The following is a 25,707-nucleotide window of genomic DNA, read 5'->3' on the forward strand; positions in this document are numbered from 1 at the left end:
AGTAGGTAAAAAGACGAGGGCTAGTAGAAATCCTTGGGTAACAGAAGAAATACTGAATTTAATTGATGAAAGGAGAAAATATAAAAATGCAGTAAGTGAAACAGGCAAAAAGGAATACAAACGTCTCAAAAATGAGATCGACAGGAAGTGCAAAATGGCTAAGCAGGTATGGCTAGAGGACAAATGTAAGGATGTAGAGGCCTATCTCACTAGGGGTAAGATAGATACCGCCTACAGGAAAATTAAAGAGACCTTTGGAGATAAAAGAACGACTTGTATGAATATCAAGAGCTCAGATGGAAACCCAGTTCTAAGCAAAGAAGGGAAAGCAGAAAGGTGGAAGGAGTATATAGAGGGTCTATACAAGGGCGATGTACTTGAGGACAATATTATGGAAATGGAAGAGGATGTAGATGAAGATGAAATGGGAGATATGATACTGCGTGAAGAGTTTGACAGAGCACTGAAAGACCTGAGTCGAAACAAGGCCCCCGGAGTAGACAATATTCCATTGGAACTACTGACGGCCGTGGGAGAGCCAGTCCTGACAAAACTCTACCATCTGGTGAGCAAGATGTATGAAACAGGCGAAATACCCTCAGACTTCAAGAAGAATATAATAATTCCAATCCCAAAGAGAGCAGGTGTTGACAGATGTGAAAATTACCGAACTATCAGCTTAATAAGTCACAGCTGCAAAATACTAACACGAATTCTTTACAGACGAATGGAAAAACTAGTAGAAGCCAACCTCGGGGAAGATCAGTTTGGATTCCGTATGGAACACGTGAGGCAATACTGACCTTACGACTTATCTTAGAAGAAAGATTAAGGAAAGGCAAACCTACGTTTCTAGCATTTGTAGACTTAGAGAAAGCTTTTGACAATGTTGACTGGAATACTCTCTTTCAAATTCTAAAGGTGGCAGGGGTAAAATACAGGGAGCGAAAGGCTATTTACAATTTGTACAGAAACCAGATGGCAGTTATAAGAGTCGAGGGACATGAAAGGGAAGCAGTGGTTGGGAAGGGAGTAAGACAGGGTTGTAGCCTCTCCCCGATGTTGTTCAATCTGTATATTGAGCAAGCAGTAAAGGAAACAAAAGAAAAATTCAGAGTAGGTATTAAAATTCATGGAGAAGAAATAAAAACTTTGAGGTTCGCCGATGACATTGTAATTCTGTCAGAGACAGCAAAGGACTTGGAAGAGCAGTTGAATGGAATGGACAGTGTCTTGAAAGGAGGATATAAGATGAACATCAACAAAAGCAAAACAAGGATAATGGAATGTAGTCTAATTAAGTCGGGTGATGCTGAGGGAATTAGATTAGGAAATGAGGCACTTAAAGTAGTAACGGAGTTTTGCTATTTGGGAAGCAAAATAACTGATGATGGTCGAAGTAGAGAGGATATAAAATGTAGGCTGGCAATGGCAAGGAAAGCGTTTCTGAAGAAGAGAAATTTGTTAACATCTAGTATTGATTTAAGTGTCAGGAAGTCATTTCTGAAAGTATTCGTATGGAGTGTAGCCATGTATGGAAGTGAAACATGGACGATAAATAGTTTGGACAAGAAGAGAATAGAAGCTTTCGAAATGTGGTGCTATAGAAGAATGCTGAAGATTAGATGGGTAGATCACATAACTAATGAGGAAGTATTGAATAGGATTGGGGAGAAGAGAAGTTTGTGGCACAACTTGACCAGAAGAAGGGATCGGTTGGTAGGACATGTTCTGAGGCATCAAGGGATCACCAATTTAGTATTGGAGGGCAGCGTGGAGGGTAAAAATCGTAGAGGGAGACCAAGAGATGAATACACTAAGCAGATTCAGAAGGATGTAGGTTGCAGTAGGTACTGGGAGATGAAAAAGCTTGCACAGGATAGAGTAGCATGGAGAGCTGCATCAAACCAGTCTCAGGACTGAAGACCACAACAACAACAACATGTAGAAATCGGCACAAAAAATAAAAAAAATACAGAAATACAAGGAAAGCCAAACTTTTGCATTAACAAATGAGCACCAACTTTCTCCTCTTGATTCCACAGACAAAATTTTGTAACAAAATGATTCGCCATACTATCTAGACTTAAATCCTATAGAACATGTCTGGAACCTTGCATAGAATATGATACATCATCATAATATGCCAAATATCTCACTCTCTAATGAGTAAAAAAAGACTAATGCTTTTGCTGCTAACAAACATATGTCTTGTGTTGCCTTGGTGTAATGCTACTTCAGCAATTTGTGTGTAAATTTCACTGCTTTTATATTCAAGCAGCTTTTCAGTTTGTCTCACAAGGTTGAGCGGACCTCTTTCCAGACCTTTCCAACACAAAAAAATTTGAAGTTGTCAGCAGGAACTGAGCCCAAACCTCAGCAATGATAGCCAAAACTGTTAACCACTAGCAGTCTATTGCTCTAACTATCGTAACATCAGTATTGTGACGTTAGAAGACTTGAAAGGATGGCTGTCATGCAAATAATGTGTGATGTACTGACAAAGGAACTGAAAATATCACAAAATTAGTAAGCACAGATTCGAAGAAAGCAACGGCATCATTATCCGTGACTGAAACAGCAAACAATGAATCAACAGTCACTGCTGTGGAAAATAATGCGGCCACTGGGGAAGGGAATTTATGAGTACTGCCAGCCAAGCCTCATGAGCAGCTAACCTGAGCAATATTGTACACATTGTTTTTCTTTTGGTTCTAAATGGCCACTTCATTCAGTGGCACTTAAAGAAATTTAGCACTTCAAAGCACCCCACTAGTAAGAATACAAGTGTACACTATTTCTACTTTTCCTCCCTGCTTCCTGGGTGTAAACATGACAGATGTGCATTCATACTTCATCTTTCTCAATGTAAGCACTTATTGCCTCACCGTTGTGTTATTCTCCGAAGATTAATATACACCTGAAACATTGTTATGCAACTGTCTCAGGTTTCCATGCTTTTCAATGGCACTCAAAATTTTGTTTTGTATGTTAGGTCATGACCAACTTTCTAAATCTGTTTTAATTAATCTCACATACTGCACTCGCAGCACGCATATGAAAGACTTTAAAGATAAGCACTATTCACAAAACTTAGTTTCATTTGCAGTTTCTCACATATTTTTCATAAAACGTAGCTGGTTTTGTGTGATTAAAATTTTGTTTAGTTTACGGTACATACCAATCCATCAGCAACATACTTTTCATAATCTTGCTTTGCTATCCCAGTTATACATAGGATTTATGCTTAATGCAAAAAAAACTTGTAATCTAATAGCTTCTTTCCTTAAGTGATTGTAACCTCATTCTCAAATTTCTCAAAGTCTGTTACTATACTCACCCATCTCACTTTTACTTCTTTACCCTGAAACAGTTCAGTAAATAGTCTGCAACCTCATTATGTCACTTACATGGCAAACAGATAACACTGTGTTGAAAAAACAGATTAAGAGATGTAAATTGGTAGCTCACTTTTTTAGCAATACAAGTCCTGCCTTATAAATTATTTTATTTCAACAGACAAAAATGCTTTGTCAAAATAATGTAAATGTGCGATCAAAAATATGAAATATGCAATTAAAAGGCACTGTATATTATGTCTTTTGCATGACAATAAGGAACTTTGTTATTACATAATTTTAATACAAATACAGACACTCTACAACAATAACAAGAAACACCACAATTTACTTTCCTGATTTTGAAAGTAAATTATAGTAATGCATGGTTTGATTTACATGTTTACCTTGACATGCAAAAACTACAATTCCAGGCCTGATGAATTATAGGAACAAAGCTTTACACTGTAGTTAACTTTTCTCTGGCAGTTCATGTAAGTTACATTTAAAATATCCTTCTTTGAAAATGTTTACAGCACATATAACTACGAAATAATCTTCTTGGCAATGTAGCTTATAAATGTGCAACAGTATTTTGGGTACTATATTTCTGTTCTACATAAGATATCATATTACTGCATCAGTTTATATATTACATTAAGAGCATTACATTTACTTCACAACTATATTTAAAACTACACACACTATTGTTTCATAAATGAATCACAACTGCAGAATATGTTGCTTTAAATAAACTAACAACAGTATAACACAGTTCTGACATCATTAATGTTTGGTACTTACACACAGTTCACCAATTTCATAGTTACACCATGTTACAAAATGAAAAATGGTAATCTGGTAAAGAGAAATCCTAAACACAGGTGGAAACTCTTATAAATTTCTTTTATTTCTGTCTATGATCACAAAATTATTAAATCCTCAGACTATTAGTTTCAGTCAGCAATGACACCTTCAGATCTGCAGCAAAACATGGGAAAAACCATATACAATAAATGGACTGTCAACACCTCAAAACATTAAAATAGCAGATAATGAAAAGTATTACTGACAAACATGTAGAAAACATGCACTTAAAATATGACAAGAAATACCTATATTAAAACATGTCCTAATATAATGAACCCATAGTGGCATCATCAAAAGATACACACAAAATCAGCATAGCATCCTTCCACATATTTAAAATATGATATACACCAGAGCACAGTGGCACAGTGTCAGCGGAATAATCTTGTTAACAGCACCACTGTTCATGACACAATGCAATACAGTAGCAACAAAATGTTTATGCCATAAGCTTGTTATATGTCATACTGCATGCCTACATATATTCATCAATTATATAACTGTACAAATGCAATAGAACGAAGAATGCAATAGGTAATGTCTACAGTGGGCTTACCTGGTGTGTAAGTTATTACAGTGATAAAATGAAATAAGTCAAAAACACAGCTAAAGTTATTTAAACTGTTAAAAGGAAATGGTTAAGTGCTGATTTGTAATTCTCGGATCTCTTGTAGCTAACAGAATAATATAAAAATGATAAAATAAGTGGGGAAAGAAGCCAAATGGATGAAACAATGCTATGCTGATTTTGTTTGTATCTTCTAACAATGCCACTATGGCTTCTTTATATTAGGACATATTTTAAAATAGGTATGCCTTGTCATATTTTAGGCACTGTTTTCCACATCTATGTTAGAAAAACTCTTCATTATGGCCTATTTTATTGTTTTAAGATATCACTTGCTGGATATTACTGTCCTGTTTGCAACCATGTCACAGCTTGCAAAAAAAACTGTTATGGAATTTTCAATGAATTTTTTATATTAAGTACTATGATGACATATGTCCAGTATGTCACAACTGTTCTCTTCCAACAAGTTGCTATCTTTAATCAATACTGATTGCAGTATATGTAAAATATTATATTTATACGAGAAAACGATTTTATCAGAGCAACAAATGCACAATTATTTTTTGACACACACAAAAAGTGTACAATCTCTATTCTCCCTTTATAGGGTGCTTGCACTCAGCATGCAAGACAATAATAATCAGTAAAGTGAGGAAAATGGAATATTTGCACTGCGCATACACACACACACACACACACACACACACACACACACACACAACTGTTACGCGTTTAAATTTCGTTAATAGTACAAAATATATAACCATTCAAGACACATTATTGCAGAGTTGGCGATACTGCTAGTAAAGACAATTTTAGCAATTCCCTTCATGCATCACAAGTATAAAACTTATAACTGCAGTACATTTGTAATGACTCATGAATAGATGCAAGGGAAGAATAGGCTGCAACGTGCAAAAGACATGCATTTCACAATTGTTATGGGCTAATTTTTTAACTTACAAGTAATTTTTTTTTTTTAATTTCCATGCTTATATGGGAAATTCCTGGCAGTTAAACACAGTTTTTACAAACAGCTCATCACATAATATTCCTTTTAATAACACAGTACACCAGTTACTGTGCATGCAAACACTAAACAGCACACACAAAAGGTGGTGCAGACAAAAGACCACATTACTCAATATGGATTTCAGGTAAGTCAGTCATAAAATTAAAATGAGAAAGAGAAAATTACACTGAGGTGACAAAAGTCATGAGATAGCTTATATATACTCAACAGCAATTAACAGATGCTGAACGCAGAATGGTAGTTGGAGCTAGATGCATGGGACATTCCAATTCAGACTCTCACAGACTCAAGAATGTGCTGAGAATACCAATTTTAAGACATTGCTTCTCACCACATACAATGCAGTTGCCAACGGCCTTCACTTAATGACCGAGAGCAGTTGTGTTTGCTTACAGTTATCAGTGCTAACAGAAAAGTAACAATATGTGAAATAATTGCAGGAATCTGAAATGTACGATGAACATAGCCATTAGGACAGAGCGGCAAAATTTGATGTTAATGAATTATGACAGCAGAGCAACGTGAGTGCTTTTGCTTTGCCTATAGCTTGTAACAATATTGGTTGGACTGTCAATGACTGGAAAACCAACACCTGGTCAGATGCATCTCAATTTAAATTGATAAGAGCTGATGGTAGGGTTCGAGTTTGGTGCAGACCTCATGAAGTCATGGAGCCAAGGTGTCAACAAGACACTTTGCAAGCTGATGGAAGCCCCATAATGATGATGCACGTGTTTACACGGAATGGACTAGGTCCTCTGGTCCAACTGAGCTAATCACTGACTAGAAATGGTTATGTTGGGCCACTTGGAGACCACTTGCAGCCATTCATGGACTTTATGTTCCCAAACAATGAAGGAATTTTTATGGATGACAATGCACCATGTCACTGGGCCACAACTGTTCACAACTGGTTCAAAGAACATTCCAGATAATTCACACAAATGATATGGTTACTCAGATCGTCCAACATTAATCCCATCGAACATTTATGGGACATGATTGAAAGGTCAGTTCATGCACAAAATCCTGCACCAGCAAGACTTTCGCTATTATGGACAGCTATAGGGGCAGTGTGACTCAATATTTTGACAGGGGACTTCCAGTGACTTTTGAGTCTGTGCCACGTCGAGTTGCAGTACTACATTGGGCAAAATGAGGTCTGACACAATACTGGGGGGTGCCCCATGAGTTTTGTCACCTCAGTGGATATGGTGACCTTATTAACCAGCATTTTTATTTGTCCTTTTTCTAAGAATAGTATATGCCGTGGATGATACCACGCTTAAGATTTGTACTATAAAGTATGCCAAACAGGATTTGTTTCTGACTGAGACACTAATATTTTTACCCATTTAATGTATACGACAATAAAATAGCCTAATGTAAAATAATGCCTCTATCATTAGTGTTATTTCAGTTCTTGGACATTTTTCTCAAAAAGCAAACTGAACATCAGCCATTATTTTGTACTCATAAATCACTCAAAGTAAACACACCCCAGTTTTTACAAATTTGTGCCCTTCAGTCATTATTTAGCAATACTCCCACCCCCTCTCGATAAAAATCAATATGGCAAATATGTGTCACACAAAAATTTCATATACGCCTTATAGCCTACTCAATATTATTACTCCAAAAATATAGCTTCATAAAAAGGAAGAATCTGGACAGGTAGTCTTAAAGTCAGTGGCAGCTGCACATACATCTTTCTTAATGAGCAAAGCATCTAAGCAGTTGATAGGATGGTTAGTATTTCACGATGCTTGCAAGTAGTCAGCTGCAGCTGCGAATGCCAATGATAGGCCCACAAGCACCGCCAAAGCACCCATACTCATTCCACTCGAGGCAACATCTGCAATTCATCATATTGAGCTAAGTGTCATGACTGTGCCTCTATTACACTACTGAAGATAAAAAGAAGTAATAAAGTGCTATAAATATCCCTCACATTTAAGACTTAAAAAATCTATAGCAAAATAACACACAACGGTTTCTGGAAAAAAATTGACATTAACACTTGTACTTAATATTACTATCATCTCTTACAATACCATTCACTTGTCTCTCATCAGGCAGAACTTTTAAGCCAAAAGATACTGCAAAGGATGTGCTACTGAGATTCATGGTGACAATTTATGGTAAACATTTATAATGATAACAACAAAAGCTGAGCCTTGTTGCTGCAGCAACTTAGTTTGGGTTCCTGCTTCACTTTTCATTTTTAGCTTTGGTATCACAATGCCATCATCCCTCTACATGTGAGTGGTCATTTTGTGGGGAAAAAAGGCATTTGATTCCCAGTACTGAAAGAGTTTTGTTCTTGGTAGAAGGACTGAAACATGATGCATTCAGCCCTCTAAGGCCAAGCAAAGGCTATGCAAATGGAAAATAGCTGAACCAAGGTTGGAAAGCTGATGATGAGTTGGAGAGCAGTGTGTTGACCACATGCCCTCCATATGGCACCTTACAATGCTGTTGGCAGATAATATGGTGCCTGGTCAGCAAAAAGTAACCTTTAGGGCTTATTATGGAGTTAAAGTTTTTCAAGTGTTGTCTTCAAGGATTTGAAAAGTTGTTTCCTGGTTCTAGCTGAGCCTTTTTTACCTAGTATTTTGTCTTCAAAACATTTATGATCCATAAGTTATGTATCATTATGTGACCAAGAAGTTTAATCTTCCTAGTTTCTATTTCCTTGAGGTGTTGCTCTTTTTCATTAGTTCTTATATAAGCTGATTCTCCTACCAAACCACATTGAGACTAGCTCTCAGACAGGTACTTACAGGCAGTGCAGGGTAATTAATCTCAGAAGCAAAGAAGGGAAATTAAATAATAGAATATCTCAGGGGTCAGTATTATCTCCTGTACTTCAAAACCTTTATATTTATGATATACTCAAAACCAGTACAATGAAGTTCAGATATGCAGTTCAGTACAATGAGTTCAGAAGTGCAGAATGCACTCTAATTGACAGCAAAAAAAAAAAACCTTAAATATTTCACCAAAGTCAGCAGTTTCCACACAAACAACAATGCAGAAAGTTATAAACTGGAGGTCCACATTAATAACACCGTGCTTCCATTCCAGAGTCACCCAAATTATCTTGGAATGACTCTTGATAGCACACTGTCTTTCAGGAAGCATCTAGAAGAAACTTTTAGGAAGTTAAGAACACAAAACACCCTTATCCAGAAACTCTGTAGTACTAGCTGGGGGGCAACAGTACGTACACTTCGAACTTTGGTGCTCAGTTTAATGTTATCTATGGCTGAATATCGTTCTCTGGTACGGCTGAACATTCCTCAAAATGATTCAAATGGCTCTAAGCACTATGGAACTTAACATCTGAGGCCAGCAGTCCCCTAGACTTAGAACTACGTAAACCTAACCAACCTAAGGACCTCACACACATCCATGCCCGAAGCAGGATTCGAACCTGCGACTGTAGCAGCCTCGTGTTTCTGGAGTGAAGTGCCTAGAGCCGCTCAGCCACAGTGGCCGGTGAACATTCCTCACGTAAATAAAATAGACGCTCAGCTCAATACAATCATGGGAATTATTTCTGGCTGTATAAGAACTACTCCCTTGCGCTGGCTTCCAACACTCAGCTACATAGCTCCTCCTCTGTTAAGAAGACAAGAAGCAAAATAAAGAATAAACTTCAACTTCCCCCCATCCATGAAGATATTCCTAATTTGAGAACAAACTGACTTCAGTCCAGAAACACGCCTCTGCAACTGGCCCAGCAGCTTGCTGATAGCAATTCACCACTGGCATGAGATCTGGACTACAAATACACCACCTGAAGTGTGATATCTTATTGACCCTCTACAGAGATTCAAGGGTTTTGAACTCCCACAGCATCAGAGGAAGAATATAAATCACATCCAAAAAGCACACGGAGTGTGTAGACAACCTGCACAAACGGGGTAAGTAGCCCACCCCAAGCTGTGACTATGGAACACCAAACGAGACCATCCAGCACATTGTCAAGGAGCGTGATGATGACGTTTGGTTTGTGGGATGCTCAACTGCATGGTCATCAGCGCCCGTACAAAGTCCCAATTTTTCACAGTCCAATCTAGCCACTGTCATGAATGATGAGGATGACGATGAAATGGTGAGGACAACAAAAACACCAAGTCCCCGGGCAGAGAAACTCCTCAACCCAGCTGGGAAACGAACCCAGGACTCCATGATCCAGAGGTAGCAATGCTAGCCACTAGACCATGAGCTGCGAACCTCGAGGACCATAAACTGAGAGACTACCTTGTTGACCCGAATGACTTTTTTCATGGCCACAGCATCAAGCCATGACTAAGGAAACTGGACATTAGAATATAAAAGTTTTAAATGTTACCTGTATTTGTAACTCTTTACGTATTTTTTGTGTGTTCTTGACGGTATTTCATGTGTAGTACTGAACACTACATAAATAAATAAACTTAATTTATGACTCCTAATGCCGTTTCTCTCTTGGCTTCAAGATTTCTGCTGCTTATAGCTCCAATTCATCTTTCTTTTTACTCACTGTGCAGCTCTCATTTTCATAGAGCAGAGTGCTCGGGACAAAAAATTTAGCAAATCCCGTTCCTATATTGATACACGCATATTAGCTTATTAAGAGAATTCTCTTGTACTGGAATATCAGTTTAGCAAAAAATTATCTGTTTCCTGCAGAGATGAAGAGGACTGCACAGGAGAGTAGTGTGGGGAGCTGCATCAAACCAATCTTCAGAATAAAGATGATAACGACAACATCGACCATCTACTTTCTAATGGAATGCACCTACTACTATAAGAACCTGTGCTTCCTAAATAGTAAAACTTCCTCCACTTTAATAATAATAATAATAATAATAATAAATGTTTCTGAAGCACACAGCATGCATTCTTCCCTGTAATTATGTCATAAACCTGCTGGCCAGTTTAGAAGCAGTTCATTCTCCAGTGGCAAATAGTGTCCCTACTAACATGAACTGAAGAAGGCACATGCCATACACAGTTCAGTGCATTAAACCACACTCATAACTCTGGTGTACTGAAAAGTGGTGTCTACTGTGCATGTTTGCAGATGAAGAAAGGAACAGCTTCTAAGTTTGCAGGCAGTTGCTTGACAACAAAACACCTAAGAATGCATATTGGAGGTTACAGTCATATATGTCATATATATTTTATTCATACTTTTACTATTATTTTGCCAAGTCTTAAGTGAGTTTGATATAGTGTCACTAACAGATCCAGTTGCTCAGTATTAAGAATAAGTTTGAAATTTTATGTGGAAATGTTCACAAAGAATGATTTGGTGAGAACATGTAACACTAAATCTAGCTTCTGTGGTGTAAATTTTATAGCAATCTACACATTTACAACAAAAATTCGTAGGGGGCAATGTCCCAGCAAAAGCAGTTTAAGCTTTATAAGAAATTTTGTAACATTAAAAGTGGAAGATGTATATTCAAAACTGGTGGACAAAATGAATTAGAATGACATGGGTAAGTAAGTTTAAAATTGTGAATACTTTGAAACAAGCCCTTTGTAGAGGAGGTGGTTTGCTTTTGTGAAGTATACAATTCAGATTGAATGATAATCTGAAAAGTCATGCCTGCAAGTGGTACACCTCAGAAAATTCTTCTCGTTTGTTTGGAAGCTGTCATTTTAGTGAAATATCAATGTATGATGCAATTTACTGTCCAAAAACTTGGTTGGTTGACTAGCTAATAACCTGTTTTCTCTATATTGATATGACATGGATGATGAATATACCTGCTAAATAAAGCATGTTTATATTTGTATGATACGGAGTGCTTATCTACAACAAGACGGCACTCCATTAGTCTACAATTGAGACATAAGAATATGTCAGAATGAATTTATAAATTATTGATAAGTCAATGAAATACTGCTGAGTTCCCACCTTTATCCTCAGACTTAAAAGCTGTCAAATTTTCCCTATGGCTACATTTAATGGACATTGCTTACCAGATGAGATAGCTAAGTTGTGTGCAGTGCATGCAAGTATTAAGTGTCATGTGCAGCTATTATACAAGATTCATACACAAAAAGTTTGTGCAGACAAAGGAAGGGAAAGGAAAGATTAAGGTTTAAAGTCCTGACAATGAGGAGATCATTAGCGAGGGCTCGCAAGCGCAGATTGGATAACGATAAGGAAGGAAACTGGTCATGGCCTTTCAATAGAACCATCCAGACATTCGTCTTATGTGATTTACAGGAACTATGGAAAATCTAAGCCTGGTTGGCCAGATGGGGATTTCAGCCACCATGGTCCCAAATCTGAGTCTAGTGAAACTACGGCGCCATTTTGCTTGCTGTTTGTGCAAAGAGTGATACTACTTAGGATTTATGCTGAGTCCATAATACAAAGCTATCTTTCACATATATCCTGGTTGTCATCAATACAAAGTAGCTGTCATTTGAGAGCAATACTCATATTGTTAAAGAGTATATACAATATCCACCTGCAACTTGTCTGTAAACTAAGAGAGAAGTTTGTGATGTCAGTAAATGTAAGTTCTATGTGGTTGAATAATGCAAGATACAACAGTAGGACATAACAACAAGAGAAATCACTGCCACTAAGAACAAAATCATACGTTGGTGGAACTCTACACAGTGACCAATTACCATGTTAAAAAAACACCCATGAAAAAAATTGTAAAACATGAAGTTCAGAGAGTATACAGTCAATAAGAAACTAAATCTAAAATCAGAAATGAACTGTTAAAAATTAAAGCTCAAATGAAGTTAAAGGTAATCCTCATATTAACAGCAACTAAAATGATTAGAATCACAGTCACCACCACCACCACCACAATAAACTGTTTTAATCACAAGCTCTCAAATCAAGTATTTTTCTTTGTCTTTTAGTTTTTAATCAAAACAGCCTAAAATATTCCCTTGGTTTTTTTTTGTTTATGTACTCTTCAAACAGATGTCATAAAATAATTTCCTTTCACTGTATAATTTTCTAAAACAGCTTGCTCTGTCACAGATTTATTGGCTGTTACACACATTTTCTCCTAACGGTTTAACAAATCATGTCCTTCAATAAAATGACACAGACAAGCCCAAATTTCATATTTAAACATCTAATGAAACCCATCTTCACAAATAGTTTCACATATCTCTCAATCTCTTATCATAAGCATAAGATCTAGTGATGGAAGTGAATTTTTCAAAGTGAAAGACTACAGAAGAAAACAGAAAAATCAAATTCTGGCAAATAGTTTGGCTGAGATTAAAATTTTCCAGAACAATGAATAAGGTTATTAGAAACAAAATGCAATACAATGGAATGGAGAACATTAGTGTTCAATCCTATGGTAGATATACGCAAATGCAACAGACACTTCGTAAATAACAAATACCTGTATCACTTCAAATATAATGGTTATAACTTCACTTACCAGAAGCATTACGAGGTAAACGCTGCAGGGTGAAGTTCATGATTACTGTTCCATTCTCCGGAACAACTACACTCTGCCTTTGAGATGAAGTGTAGCCCGGGGATGATACATTTACAGTATATGTGCCAGGTAACAGTAACCGCCAGAACTCACCATGTTTACTTGTCACTATGTCATGCGCTATACCTTCTACTGAAACTCGTGCAGCCTCAATGGGATCACCATGGTCATTCAAAACAAGTCCTGTAACAATAATAGGATCAATAAAAATAAAATAAAGGCCTTAGGCATCAGTATTAGATTTACCATGATGGCTGGCAATTGAAACTTTGAAATACGTACTTCATTTGATATTCTGGTTAATATTAAAATACCACTTCATTCTATATTATGTAAACTGTGTTTCTGTATCTAATAGTTTTTCTGTTAATAGAGAACTAACACCATCTGTTATCTTCGGAGGGTGATTATAATAAATGATATCAAAAGAATAAAACTAAATTTAGAATGGGGAAACATTAAATATGGTGATCTGCAATGCTGAGTTCTTACCACACTCCTGTTCTAGATACATATAAATGAGTTACAAGACACAAAGGGGACATGTCAAAAGCTGTTATGTTTGTGGATGACACAAGTGAAGGAAACACATCCATGACAGACACAAATACAGAATAGTATACCATAATTACAACTTGTTCTCTGCAAACAGCTTACCCTCAACCTCACAAAAACTCATACTATGCAACTTAAGACAAATAACAATAAATTACAGGCACCAAAGAGCAATGTAAATGAAACACAACCTGTGAAATTTTTATGGATTAAGCTCAAATCTATCTACTTTGCACTTAGAAACCTCTTTCAGTGTGCTGAATTGCAGACAGGATTGCTAGCATAGAAGCATACCCTACTAAGTCATGTCCTATGGCATAATCTGGAGCAATGCAGCAAAGGACAAAAAAGTATTTATTCTACTTCAGCGTGTAATTTGGTCAGTGTGTATATTTTATATCCTAACACATTGTAGAAGCCCCTACATGAATCTAGAGATTCTTACACTGACACACTGACGTGTTTACTGCCTAATGGTACTCGTGGTTAGTAACGTGAGTGAATGTAGAATGAACTGTCAACTTCACAACAACATTATTAGCAGTAAAAATAATTTCCAAATACAGTACACACCACAGTCTAGGATTCAGAAAGAAATTTTATATACTGGTGCTAAAGAATTTAACAGGTTGCTGGCAGACATCAGTCAAGAAATTCAAAATTCCCACACATTCCAAACAAGCATTAGTCATGCCTACTACAATTGAATAATCTAGGATGTAAATTCCAGTTAACACTAGTGTTCAAATTACACAGGCTATAACTTTGCTGGTGTATAAACAGCTGATACCATTTTGTGTACTGTTAAACAAACACTAAATTTGACATATTAGATAAAAATAACAGCTAATTAGTATAATTAAAAGATCAGTAGCTTGTGTTTTTCTTTTTTATTTCTGCTTTTCATATTGGAAATAGTCCAATTTTTTTTCTTGGGAGGGGAGTGGGGGTTGAGTGAGTGCAAAATGCATTTTAGGCAAACTGTAAATAGAATAGCGAACCTCACATTGCCTGAATCATTGGAGAATGGAGGAAACAAACTGAACTTCTTATGAAACTTCCTGGCAGATTAAAACTGTGTGCCCAACCGAGACTCGAACTCGGGATCTTTGCCTTTCGTGGGCAAGTACTCTACCATCTGAGCTACCGAAGCACGACTCACACCTGGTCCTCACAGCTTTACTTCTGCCAGTATCTCGTCTCCTACCTTCCAAACTTTACAGAAGCTCTCCTGCGAACCTAGCAGAACTAGCACTCCTGAAAGAAAGAATACTGCGGAGACATGGCTTAGCCACAGCCTGGGGGACATTTCCAGAATGAGATTTTCACTCTGCAGCAGAGTGTGCACTGATATGAAACTTCCTGGCAGATTACCGTATTTACTTCGAATCTAAGCAGCACTTCTTTTCCGGTTTTTGTAATCCAAAAAACCGCCTGCGGCTTAGAATTGAGTGCAAAACAAGCGGAAGTTCTGAAAAATGTTGCTAGGTGCCACCACAACTAACTTCTGCCATCGAATATATGTAGCGCTACACAGGCATGCTTTGTAGGCACAAAGATAAATACTGGCGCCAAAACCTCTGCGTCAGTAAAAAAAAAAAAAAAAAAAAAAATGTAGGCACAAAGATAAATACTGGCGCAAAAACCTCTGCGTCAGTAAAAAAAAAAAAAAAAAAAAAAAAAAAAAAAGAAAACCCACGGGTGGAAGACGAGCTTTTTTTTTCTGCGCCCCGAGTTTCGACCACTGCATTTTCGTACATTATCCAACGAAGTAATTACAAATTCCGTATTTTTCATCTTCGAATGTAGCGGAATTTCAATGTACTACGAAAATCCGACTGGCGAGACTGTTTGGGATGTTTGTCAATATGGCCAACTCTATGTTCTGAATTTTTTCCTACCTGTGAGAAGAGATGGTTGCTAATAGGAACCTGATGAAATGTGAATCACATGCAGTATTCTCTTTACCATAAGAATAATACAAATATAAACATTTTTTTCATGTATTCTTTCGTGTTTGCTGCTATCTCATTTAAATCCTGTCAGCCTAATAAACTACGAAACTAGAGTGAGACAACAGCAAACGCGGAAGAATATACGTATCGTGTCATGTTTATAATCGTATTATTCTTATGCCTAATAGTGATACAGTCAGAAACTAAGTACGGCAACTGACTAGATTTTTAAATCTAAGATGATGACTAATGTCTGTGCAGAATTTGATGTACTAAAGAAGCGGCCGCAAAGATTTTCAAACGGAGAAAAATTTTCGCCTAACTCTCATTCAGACCATGTTCTATCATACGTAGTCTATTATTTGGTTCTTGTTGATCATTATCAAAGAAAGCAGCAGTGTAAGTAACAGCAAATAGCAGTCTCTTGTCATTGTTTCGCTAGTGAGAAGATTCCTCTCACTTTTTTTTTTTTTTAAGCGGCGGCAGCGCGCACAAATGCAAGCCATGCCGCGAACGGCAACAGGCTGTAAACACTCACTATTAGAATGCGACAAACAATGCATGACACAGTACAGCAATGCATTTTCAGCTTAGAGTGACGTAAACACCTATAACAAAGAAGACAGCACTTATCAGATCAAAACAAGATAAGCAATTGATTCAAACCAGACGAAGCACATGAAAGAGGAAGGGTACCCGTATAAATACGGACGAAGCACCTGACGCATAGCAATGGCTGCCTGGTAAAGCTTAACTGCTAAGCTTACGACTCGAACCAAACTACTGTAGCTGTATCGTCATTCATTCGACCTAAATTGTGTCTCATATTACAATAGACCACCTTTGTTTCGATTTGGAGGTGCGGCCTAAAACTTTTCTCTCCCTTTGAATTTCGAGTCTCAAATTTCAGGTGCGGCTTAGATTCAGGAATTTTTTTTTCCTTTATTTCGAGTCTCATCTTTCAGGTGCGGCTTAGATTCGAGTGCGGTTTAGATTCGAATAAATACGGTAAAACTGTGTGCCCAACCGAAACTCGAACTCGGGACCTTTGCCTTTCGCGGGCAAGTGCTCTACCATCTGAGCTACCGAAGCACGCTGTGAGGACCGGATGTGAGTCGTGCTTCGGTAGCTCAGATGGTAGAGCACTTGCCCGCGAAAGGCGAAGGTCCTGAGTTCGAGTCTCGGTCGAGCACACAGTTTTAATCTGCCACGAAGTTTCACATCAGCGCACACTCCACTGCAGAGTGAAAATCTCATTCTGAACTTCTTAATTTTAAATAGGGACATGGAAAAAAATTTGTGCCTTTGTATAGAACCATCACATTTGAAAATTGTTTGCCTAAACAGACCTTTCTTTGTATTTGCATTGTTTCAGATGCATCACCAAAAAAAGATATGCTACTCAACATAAGTGAGTGGGAACTGTTGATACTAGATAGCATTACTTGCATTTTCACTCCTGATAATGCTAGTACTCGCATTTAAGAGGAAGGTTTTTGGTGGTACATTGTTGGATGTGTCCTATGGGTGGGTCTTCAGTTTTTAAGTTATTCATTCATTCAGGAAACACATGTTCCAATGATGAGGCATCTGATATGTTTATGATACTTGGAGAACATTGTCAGAATTCCAGAATGAGATTTTCACTCTCCAGTGGAGTGTGCGGTGATATGAAACCTCTTGGCAGATTAAAACTGTGTGCCAGACTGAGACTCGAACTGGGGACCTTTGCCTTTCGCACGTAAGTGCTCTACCATCTGAGCTACCCAAGCATGACTCATATCCCATCCTCACAGCTTTAGTTCCACCAGTACCTTATCTCCTAGCTTCCAAATTCACAAAAGCTCTTCTACAAGCCTTGCAGAACTAGCGCTCACGGAAGAAAGGATATTGTGGAAACATGGCTTAGCCACAGCCTGGGGGATGTTTCCAGAATAAGATTTTCACTCTGCAGAGGAGCGTGTGCTGATATGCAACTTCCTGGCAGATTAAAGGTCCCAAGTTCGAGTCTCAGTCCGCACAAAGTTTTAATCTGCCAGGAAGTTTCATATCAGCAGCTCCAGTTTTGTTGGAAGATCACAGCATCCCAAAATCATACAAGAATAAGAAAAACTCTACTAGTCCCTCCAAATAAGTCTTGAACCCATTTAGGTTTCACCAAAGTTTAGGTATCAATTTATTAGTGATGACTCTCAATCTCTTCCACTACTTCTTTATGCTTGCTTGAAGAGTTTGGGATGGTTAAGTGGTTTCTGCAGACAGATCTGCAGTTCCTCATTTTTTGTATGCAGACTCTTCTCACAACAAAAACGATGTATGATTTTATGGATATCCTCTTTATGTTTCTTTTTCAATGGTGACATCAATAGTGTTTGCTGCTTGTGATCTTTGGTGACTTCATTAGTTGGATAATAGAGTTCATGGTATCCTTTATTCTATGTTTGTATCAGTTTGGCTTTGAGCAAGTACAGCTTAACAGAAGTACTTCTAAGTACATATGTTTGTGCTGGGATTACCTGCGTGTGTCTAAGTGGACATGCAAACTGCTGGTATTTTCTTACTAAGTTGCTTTTAGTTAATTTGTCTCAATAACATTTTTTTAGGTTTAACTTCGGATTTTTTTTTAAATTTCCATACCTTCTTATACTCCACATGCACACTGTCACTGTGCTATCTAACAGCTTGTTTGCCATTGTCTGTACATAGTAATAATTCAGTTTTTACACTACACAATTGGTCATTCCTAGACCATACACGAGCACTGTGACACCTGCAAACAAACTGACATCTAGTGTTCACTGTCATCAATCATCCTCCATACAGTCCCAACTTGGCCCCATCTGATTTTCATCTGTTTCCACAACTTAAAGAACACTTTTGAGGACTTCACTTTGATAGTGATGAAGCAGTGCAAGCAAGGGCGAGGTTGTGGTCATCAACAAATCCAAACATTCTACGGTGATGGAAGCAACAAACTACTCTCTCATTGAGAAAAATGTGTTCGCCAACATGGTGGCTGTGTTGGGAAATCAATACGTGGACATGAAGAATAAAGATGTAGACTGTTATATAATATTTGTTTTATTTAGAAAGCTTTAAGAGTTTTCACATAAAAAAGTCAGAAGCACTACTTTTCAGCACACCCTCGTACAAGGGTGTTTCAACAAGAATATAACATTGGAAAATCCAGGATGGAATGTAACAATACGAGAGAAGGAAAGTTGCTATTCACCCTATAGCGGAGATGCTGAGCTGCGATAGGCACAATAAAAAGATTCACACAATCATAGCTTTTGGCCATTAAGGCCGTTGTCAGCAGTAGAAAAAACACACACGCACAACTTGCACACACATCGGCAGTCTCAGAGAGCTGAAACTACACTGTGAGCAGCAGCACCAGTGCATGATGGGAGAGGCGACTGGGTGGGGGTAAGGAGGAGGCTGGGGTGGGGAGGGGGACGGATAGTGTGGTGGGAGTGGCAGACAGTGAAGTGTTGCAGTTTGGATGGAGGGTAGGAGAGAAGGTGTGGAGGGGGGGAAGGGGTAAGTAGCGGAAAGGAGAGAAATAAAAATAAAAGAAATTAAAAGACTGGGTGTGGTGGTGAAATGATGGCTGTGTAGAGCTGGAATGGGAACAGGGAGGGGGCTGGATGGGTGTGGACGGTGGCTAACGAAGACTGAGGCCAGGAGGGTTACGGGAACATAGGATGTATCTGCAGGGAAAGTTCCCACCTGTGCAATTCTGAAAAGCTGGTGGTTGGTGGGAAGGATCCATATGGCACAGGCTGTGAAGCAGTCATTGAGATGAGGGGTATCATGTTTGGCAGCATGTTCAGCTACAGGGTGGTCCACTTGTTTTTTAGCCACAGTTTGTCGGTGGCCGTTCACGCGGACAGACAGCTTGTTGGTTGTCATGGCTACATAGAATGCAGCATAGTGGTTGCAGCTTAGCTTGTAGATCACATGACTGGCTTCACAGGTAGCCCTGCCTTTGATGTGATAGGTAATGTTAGTGACCGGACTGGAGTAGGTGGTGGTAGGAGGATGTATGGGACAGGTCTTGCATCTAGGTCTATTACAGGGGTATGAGCCATGAGGTAAGGGATTGGATGCAGGGGTTGTGTAAGGATGGACGAGTATATTGTGTAGGTTCAGTGGACGGCGGAATACCATGGTAGGAGGGGTGGGAAGGATAGTGGGTAGGACATTTCTCATTTCAGGGCCTGACAAGAGGTAATCAAAACCCTGGCGGAGAATGTAATTCAGATGCTTCAATCCCAGATGGTACTGAGTTACGAGGGGAATGCTCCTCTGTGGCCAGACTGTGGGACTTTGGGAGGTATAAAACATGGGACACACATTTACGAATCTCTCAATTTAGATTACAGGTGATCACTATGCCCCCATCAGAAGCACGAACAATATCATATTCATACTTAAATTCCTCCCATAGTCAGGTAAACACGACCATCATCACTGATGTTATGGCAGTAGAGATCCTGTTCTTCAACTTTTCTAGGTTCTGTGGTAGTGTTTGTTCATAAATGTTACCCTTAATGAAACCTCATAGGAAGAAGTCACAGGGCGTCAAATTAAGGGACTGTGGAAGCCAGCTGAGAATTGCTGAGTTGCCGGCTTTTTGATGACCGATCCAACACCTTGGCACAGTTTCATTCTGATTCATGCACTTGGCAACTCCTGTGAAGGGGAGCCCCATCTTGTTGAAAAATGAAGTTGTCCTCATTCAGCCTCAGAAATAACCAGTGTTGTAACATAGCAAGATACTGCTGACCATTAACCATGTTTCCATCAAAAAAGAATGGGCTGTAAATAGATGAGTGGGATATCGCCCAAAACATATTGACTTTGAGTGAGTCTCGTACATGTTCAGTGTGTGTATGTGGGTTCTGTAGGCCCCAAATTCGAACACTGTGTTTGTTTACTTTCCCACTAAAGTGGAAAGTTGTTTCATCACTGAACACAATTTTTTGTGTGAGAGTGTTATCAATGTCAATAGCGTTCATCTTAAAATGCCACACAATTGCATTTGTTGTCATGACACAGAGCTTTTAACAGCTGTAAATTGTACCACTTATAGCAAACCAATGTCTCAAAAAATGCCAAGTTATTGTCATAGGCAGCTGTACCTTGCAACTGGCATGACAGGTTGGTTTTGTAGGGCTACATTGTGAAGCTGTTTCAATTCATGTGACATTTTTGTTGGAAATGTGAGGGTGGTCAGGCCTCTTTCCTTTACATAGACATCCTGTGTCTACAAATTGTCGAAATCATCTATGAATGTTCCATCTATTCGGAGGATTGGTTTGGTACCTCTACCTGAAACCTCTTTTGAATCACAAAATTACATTTTGCAAACTTAAGCACACAAAATGATTTTCGCCTTGGAGTAGCCATTTTGCAACGTGTGATGATAACGAACAAACGGAAGACAACTGACATCTAATGCAACAAATGTAAACCATCCAATGCATTCATTCCTATAATAACCAACATAATACTTTGTAATACATAAATTCTTTTGAAAAATCTTGCATATTCTAGTACTAGTATCACCACCAGCAGACAATGAGACGGATGCTGGTGAGCATGGTTAACGAAGCAGAATAGTACAGAACACTGTCATGGAAGGTGAACGTAAAGTGTGGCATGGGCACAGCCACTGACTCAGATGTACACTTGTCGGCGGCTACAGGCTTGTTCCAGCTGTTCGTATACTGATTTCAACTGTCATGGACCAGTCTGTCACCTCATGTCATGCTTTGTATTCCGAGTGCTAGTTTTATCTCAGACTTCACTTCTGCACAGTGACAAGACTCTCTGCTCGCTCATATACTGATCGCACTTCAAGTTTCATTCCCTCTTCCAGAGTTCAGCTCCTGGCTTGTAGATCCATAATTGGGTCATACAGTTTCATTTAATTTCAAACCCTCTATCAACCATGAGTAACTTAACTTTCGTGAACTTCATCAGTTGCTCACACAGTATTTTGATCACCACATCCATGTGACAGCAGCACAATTGCAGTTTAACCAACACCGCAAGCATCTTGGGCAGTCATACACAGCACGGACTGCTGACCTACAAGGTCTCTCATGCAAAAGTCATTTTGAATGTCCCTAATGTGCTATCTCATATGCAGACTAGCTAATTAGGAACATGATTATCTGATTAACACCTGAAGCAAAGGTCCAAACTAAGGCACTGGCCTTGTCCGACCATTCTTTAGCTGATGTCACTAAGATTGCTCAATAATATGACTTTATGGCAGTGGCAAGGGATGTACTGTATTTACTCGAATCTAAGCCGCACTTTTTTTCCGGTTTTTGTAATCCAAAAAACCGCCTGCGGCTTAGAATCGAGTGCAAAGCAAGCAGTAGTTCTGAAAAATGTTGGTAGGTGCCGCTACAACTAACTTTTGCCATCGAGTATATGTAGCGCTACACAGGCATGCTTTGTAGGCACAAAGATAAATACTGGCGGCAAAACCTCTGCGTCAGTAAATAAATTAAAAAGAAAGGTGGAAGACGAGCTTTTTTATCCGCCCCGAGTTTCGACCACTTCATTTCCATACATTATCCAAAGAAGTAATTACAAATTCCGTATTGTTCATCTTCGAATGTAGCAGCATTTCAATATACTACGAAAATCTGACTGGCAAGACTGTTTGGGATGTTTGTCAATATGGCCAACTCTATGTTCTGAATTTTTTCCTACCTGTCAGAAGAGACGGTTGCTAATAGGAACTTTCATGAATTGTGAATCACATGCAGTATTCTCTTCACCATAAGAATAATACAACTATAAACATTTTGCCATGTATTGTTTCGTGTTTGCTGCTATCTCATTTAAATCCTGTCTGCCTAATAAACTACGAAACTAGAGTGAAACAACAGCAAACGCGGAAGAATATACATATCATGTCATGTTTTATATTCGTATTATTCTTATGCTGAATAGTGATACAGTCAGAAACGAAGCACGGCAACTGACTAGATTTTTAAATCTAAGATGACTCTAATTTCTGTGCAGAATGTAATGTACTAAAGAGGCGCCTGCAAAGATTTTCAAACGGAGAAAAATTTTCACCTAACTCTCGTTCAGAACATCATCTATCATACACAGTCCATTATTTGGTTCTTGTTGATCATTATCAAAGAGAGCAGCAGTGTAAATAGCAACAAATAGCAGTCTCTTGCCATTGTTTCACTAATGAGACAATTCCTCTCTTTTATTTATAGTTGTAAGCGCCGGTAGCTAGGACAAAAGCAAGCCATGCCGCGAGCGGCAACAGGTTGTAAACACTCATTATCAGAATGCGACAAGCAGTGCATGACACAGTACAGTAAAGCATTTGCAGCTCAGAGTGACGTAAACACCTATAACAAAGAGAACGGTACTTATCCGATCAAAGAAAAACAAGCAATAAATTCAAACCAGACGAAGCACGTGAAAAAGGAAGGGTACCCGTATAAATATGGACGCAGCGCCTGACGCATACGCATAGCAATGGCTACCCGGTAAAGCTTAACTGCCAAGCTTACGACTCGAACCAAACTACTGTAGCTGTATCGTCATTCACTCTGTAAGGGGTCCGTAGGCCCTTACTATACGTTTTGCGACAGCACAGGTCGACAGGACAAACAATCGATAGTGTGCGTCGGGTGGCGAGAGCGAGTGTTGAGATAGTAGGAGTGTGGTACGCGCTGCGGGCCGATGGCACGAACCCCGCTGAAAGGACAGCATACCAAAGGGGTAGTTGGCATTCACCTAGTTTGTTTTCTTGTCTTTGCTGTAGCAATAAGTTGTGAATTTCTTCCTTAACTTTTATAAGTGTTGGCCAAGTGAGTTATAAATTAGAGTGATAGTAGTATGGACGGCACGAACCCCGCTGAAAGGACGGCATACCAAAGGGGTAGCTGGCATTCAACTAGTTCTTCTTGCCACCAGACATTTTATTATTACAGCATTTGAGAAGGACAAAATGGAATGTAACAACTCCGTAGCAGCCCAATCCGATTGCCAGCCCCATTAGGTACACGGTCACATTAATTAATACCTGTTTTGGGCTGCTATCAGATCCCGATCGAGCGGGATAAGTCAGAAGATTAAACCGCAGTGTTACACCCTTGGCTCACCGTGAAAGGACAAGTGCAATTTTCGGACGAATCATAAAGAACAATAGGTATTATTATCTTATTTAACGTGAGAAAAAATTTTCCAATGTTGGATCGAGACAGAGCATAAACTTTCAAATCGCGACAAGAAACAGTGCATTTTGAACAATACGAAGTAATAGCACCTTACGATTGTGACTAAACTTTTTCTTGCCATTTTAGATGAGAATAATAGTGTCAATAAACTGTGTTATAATGTGCAAATGCATAAATCCGCGCGAAAAACTGTGAAAAGTGAACACCAAAGAAAGACACGTGTGAACATTGTCACGACAAACGGGCCAAGAATTCGTCACGAAAGCTTTAAAGAAGTGTTTAATAGTAATATTGTGACTGAAATTGTTTTTTGAATAGTGAAATTCAGACAGCTTCATGCGGACCCATAAACTGGTATGCGGACGACAATTCATGTGGCAACGCAATTGTTGAGTGACGTCACACAGACCCATGTAGCAGTTGTGCCAAAGAGTTTCGATCTGCGAGGTGATTTCACACGTCATCCCAACTACCTGTGCAAAGAGTAGTTCAAGCACAGACGCACTACACCGAGCGCCGTCCCGACATCTAGCAGCCGAACTACAAACTACGCCCGCCAGCAGCGCCACGGAGCGGCCGGCTGAGAACTACGACGTCCCACCACAGCGAGACCTCACGCGGTTCCGGCGGCAGTACAGCGCCACGCCCACTTCAAACGTCAAAACATCGCGACTCGTGGTAACGTCGGTTGGTGAGTGGAGACGACTGGTTGACATAACATTAAATTGCAATGTGCAGTTTTTGCGGTAAATAAACGTATGTAAACTGAATTGCGTGTTAGGAAAAGTGCCCAATTGCAGTAATTTCCGAAAAGTTTGCGAAAAATACTCTGAAATTGAGCATACTTATTTATGCATACTGCGCTGTTTAAATGATAATTATACAGATATGCTTATTGTTTTTGGGGGATTTTATGTGTATAGATTTTATGAATAGTATGATTTATCTTATTTAAAACATTTTACGTACACTATGTATGTGGAAATTGATATTTGAAGTGACAAGGTTTTGAGAGTTGTTGTGTTCGATGCTCTTGCATATTGTATCAATTTAGGGATTAATTGAAAAATACTTCAGGTACTGTTTGATTAGTTTCATGGTAATTAGGAGTGTTTTGGGTTACTAGAGGTTATTCTATATTACTACCTGTGCATTAAAAATAAACAAACATGTCTACTGAAGATAAGCAGGTTTGTGAGGCAGTAGTTGAAAGAAAAGGGATAGGACAGGAAGACAGGGAAGATTCGGGAATCAGTGATTATGGAGTATCATTAGATAGCCCATTAGCACACTCAACTAGTTATCCCAAAACACCGGAACAAACGATGAGAAATAAGTCAGTTTCAGAGGATGCAGATAAGTGGTCGATGTTGGTAGACTTGATAAAGGAGAATAGCGCATCACTAAAGGGTTTACAAGAAACTAACGCATCATTAGAGAAAGGTTTACAAGAAACTAACGCATCATTAGAGAAAGGTTTACAAGAGATCAAAACATCGCAAATGAAAATGGAATGTAATCTGAAGAAGGAAGTGCAGGAGTTACAAGAACGACTGAAGATGGACGTCGACGAGAGAGAGAGGAAGCTACAGAAGAGCATAGACCAAGTCCAGGGGGACGTGGAGAAGATGGAAGGAAAGTTAACAAAAAAGATGGAAGACCATATT

General features: G+C 38.8%; 1 protein-coding gene across 1 annotated transcript in view; it reads right to left on the bottom strand.

The window, feature by feature from the left end:
- The window catches only part of LOC124545475 (carboxypeptidase D-like), a 256,584-nt gene that overhangs the window by 171,709 nt on the left and 59,168 nt on the right, over nucleotides 1-25,707 (bottom strand). The window contains exon 5 of the mRNA XM_047124408.1: nucleotides 13,240-13,482. Coding sequence (XP_046980364.1) covers nucleotides 13,240-13,482 — 243 coding nt within the window. The remainder of the gene's footprint in view (nucleotides 1-13,239; nucleotides 13,483-25,707) is intronic.

This window comes from Schistocerca americana, chromosome 8 (genome assembly GCF_021461395.2).
Source record: "Schistocerca americana isolate TAMUIC-IGC-003095 chromosome 8, iqSchAmer2.1, whole genome shotgun sequence".
Classification (NCBI taxonomy): Eukaryota; Metazoa; Arthropoda; class Insecta; order Orthoptera; family Acrididae; genus Schistocerca; species Schistocerca americana.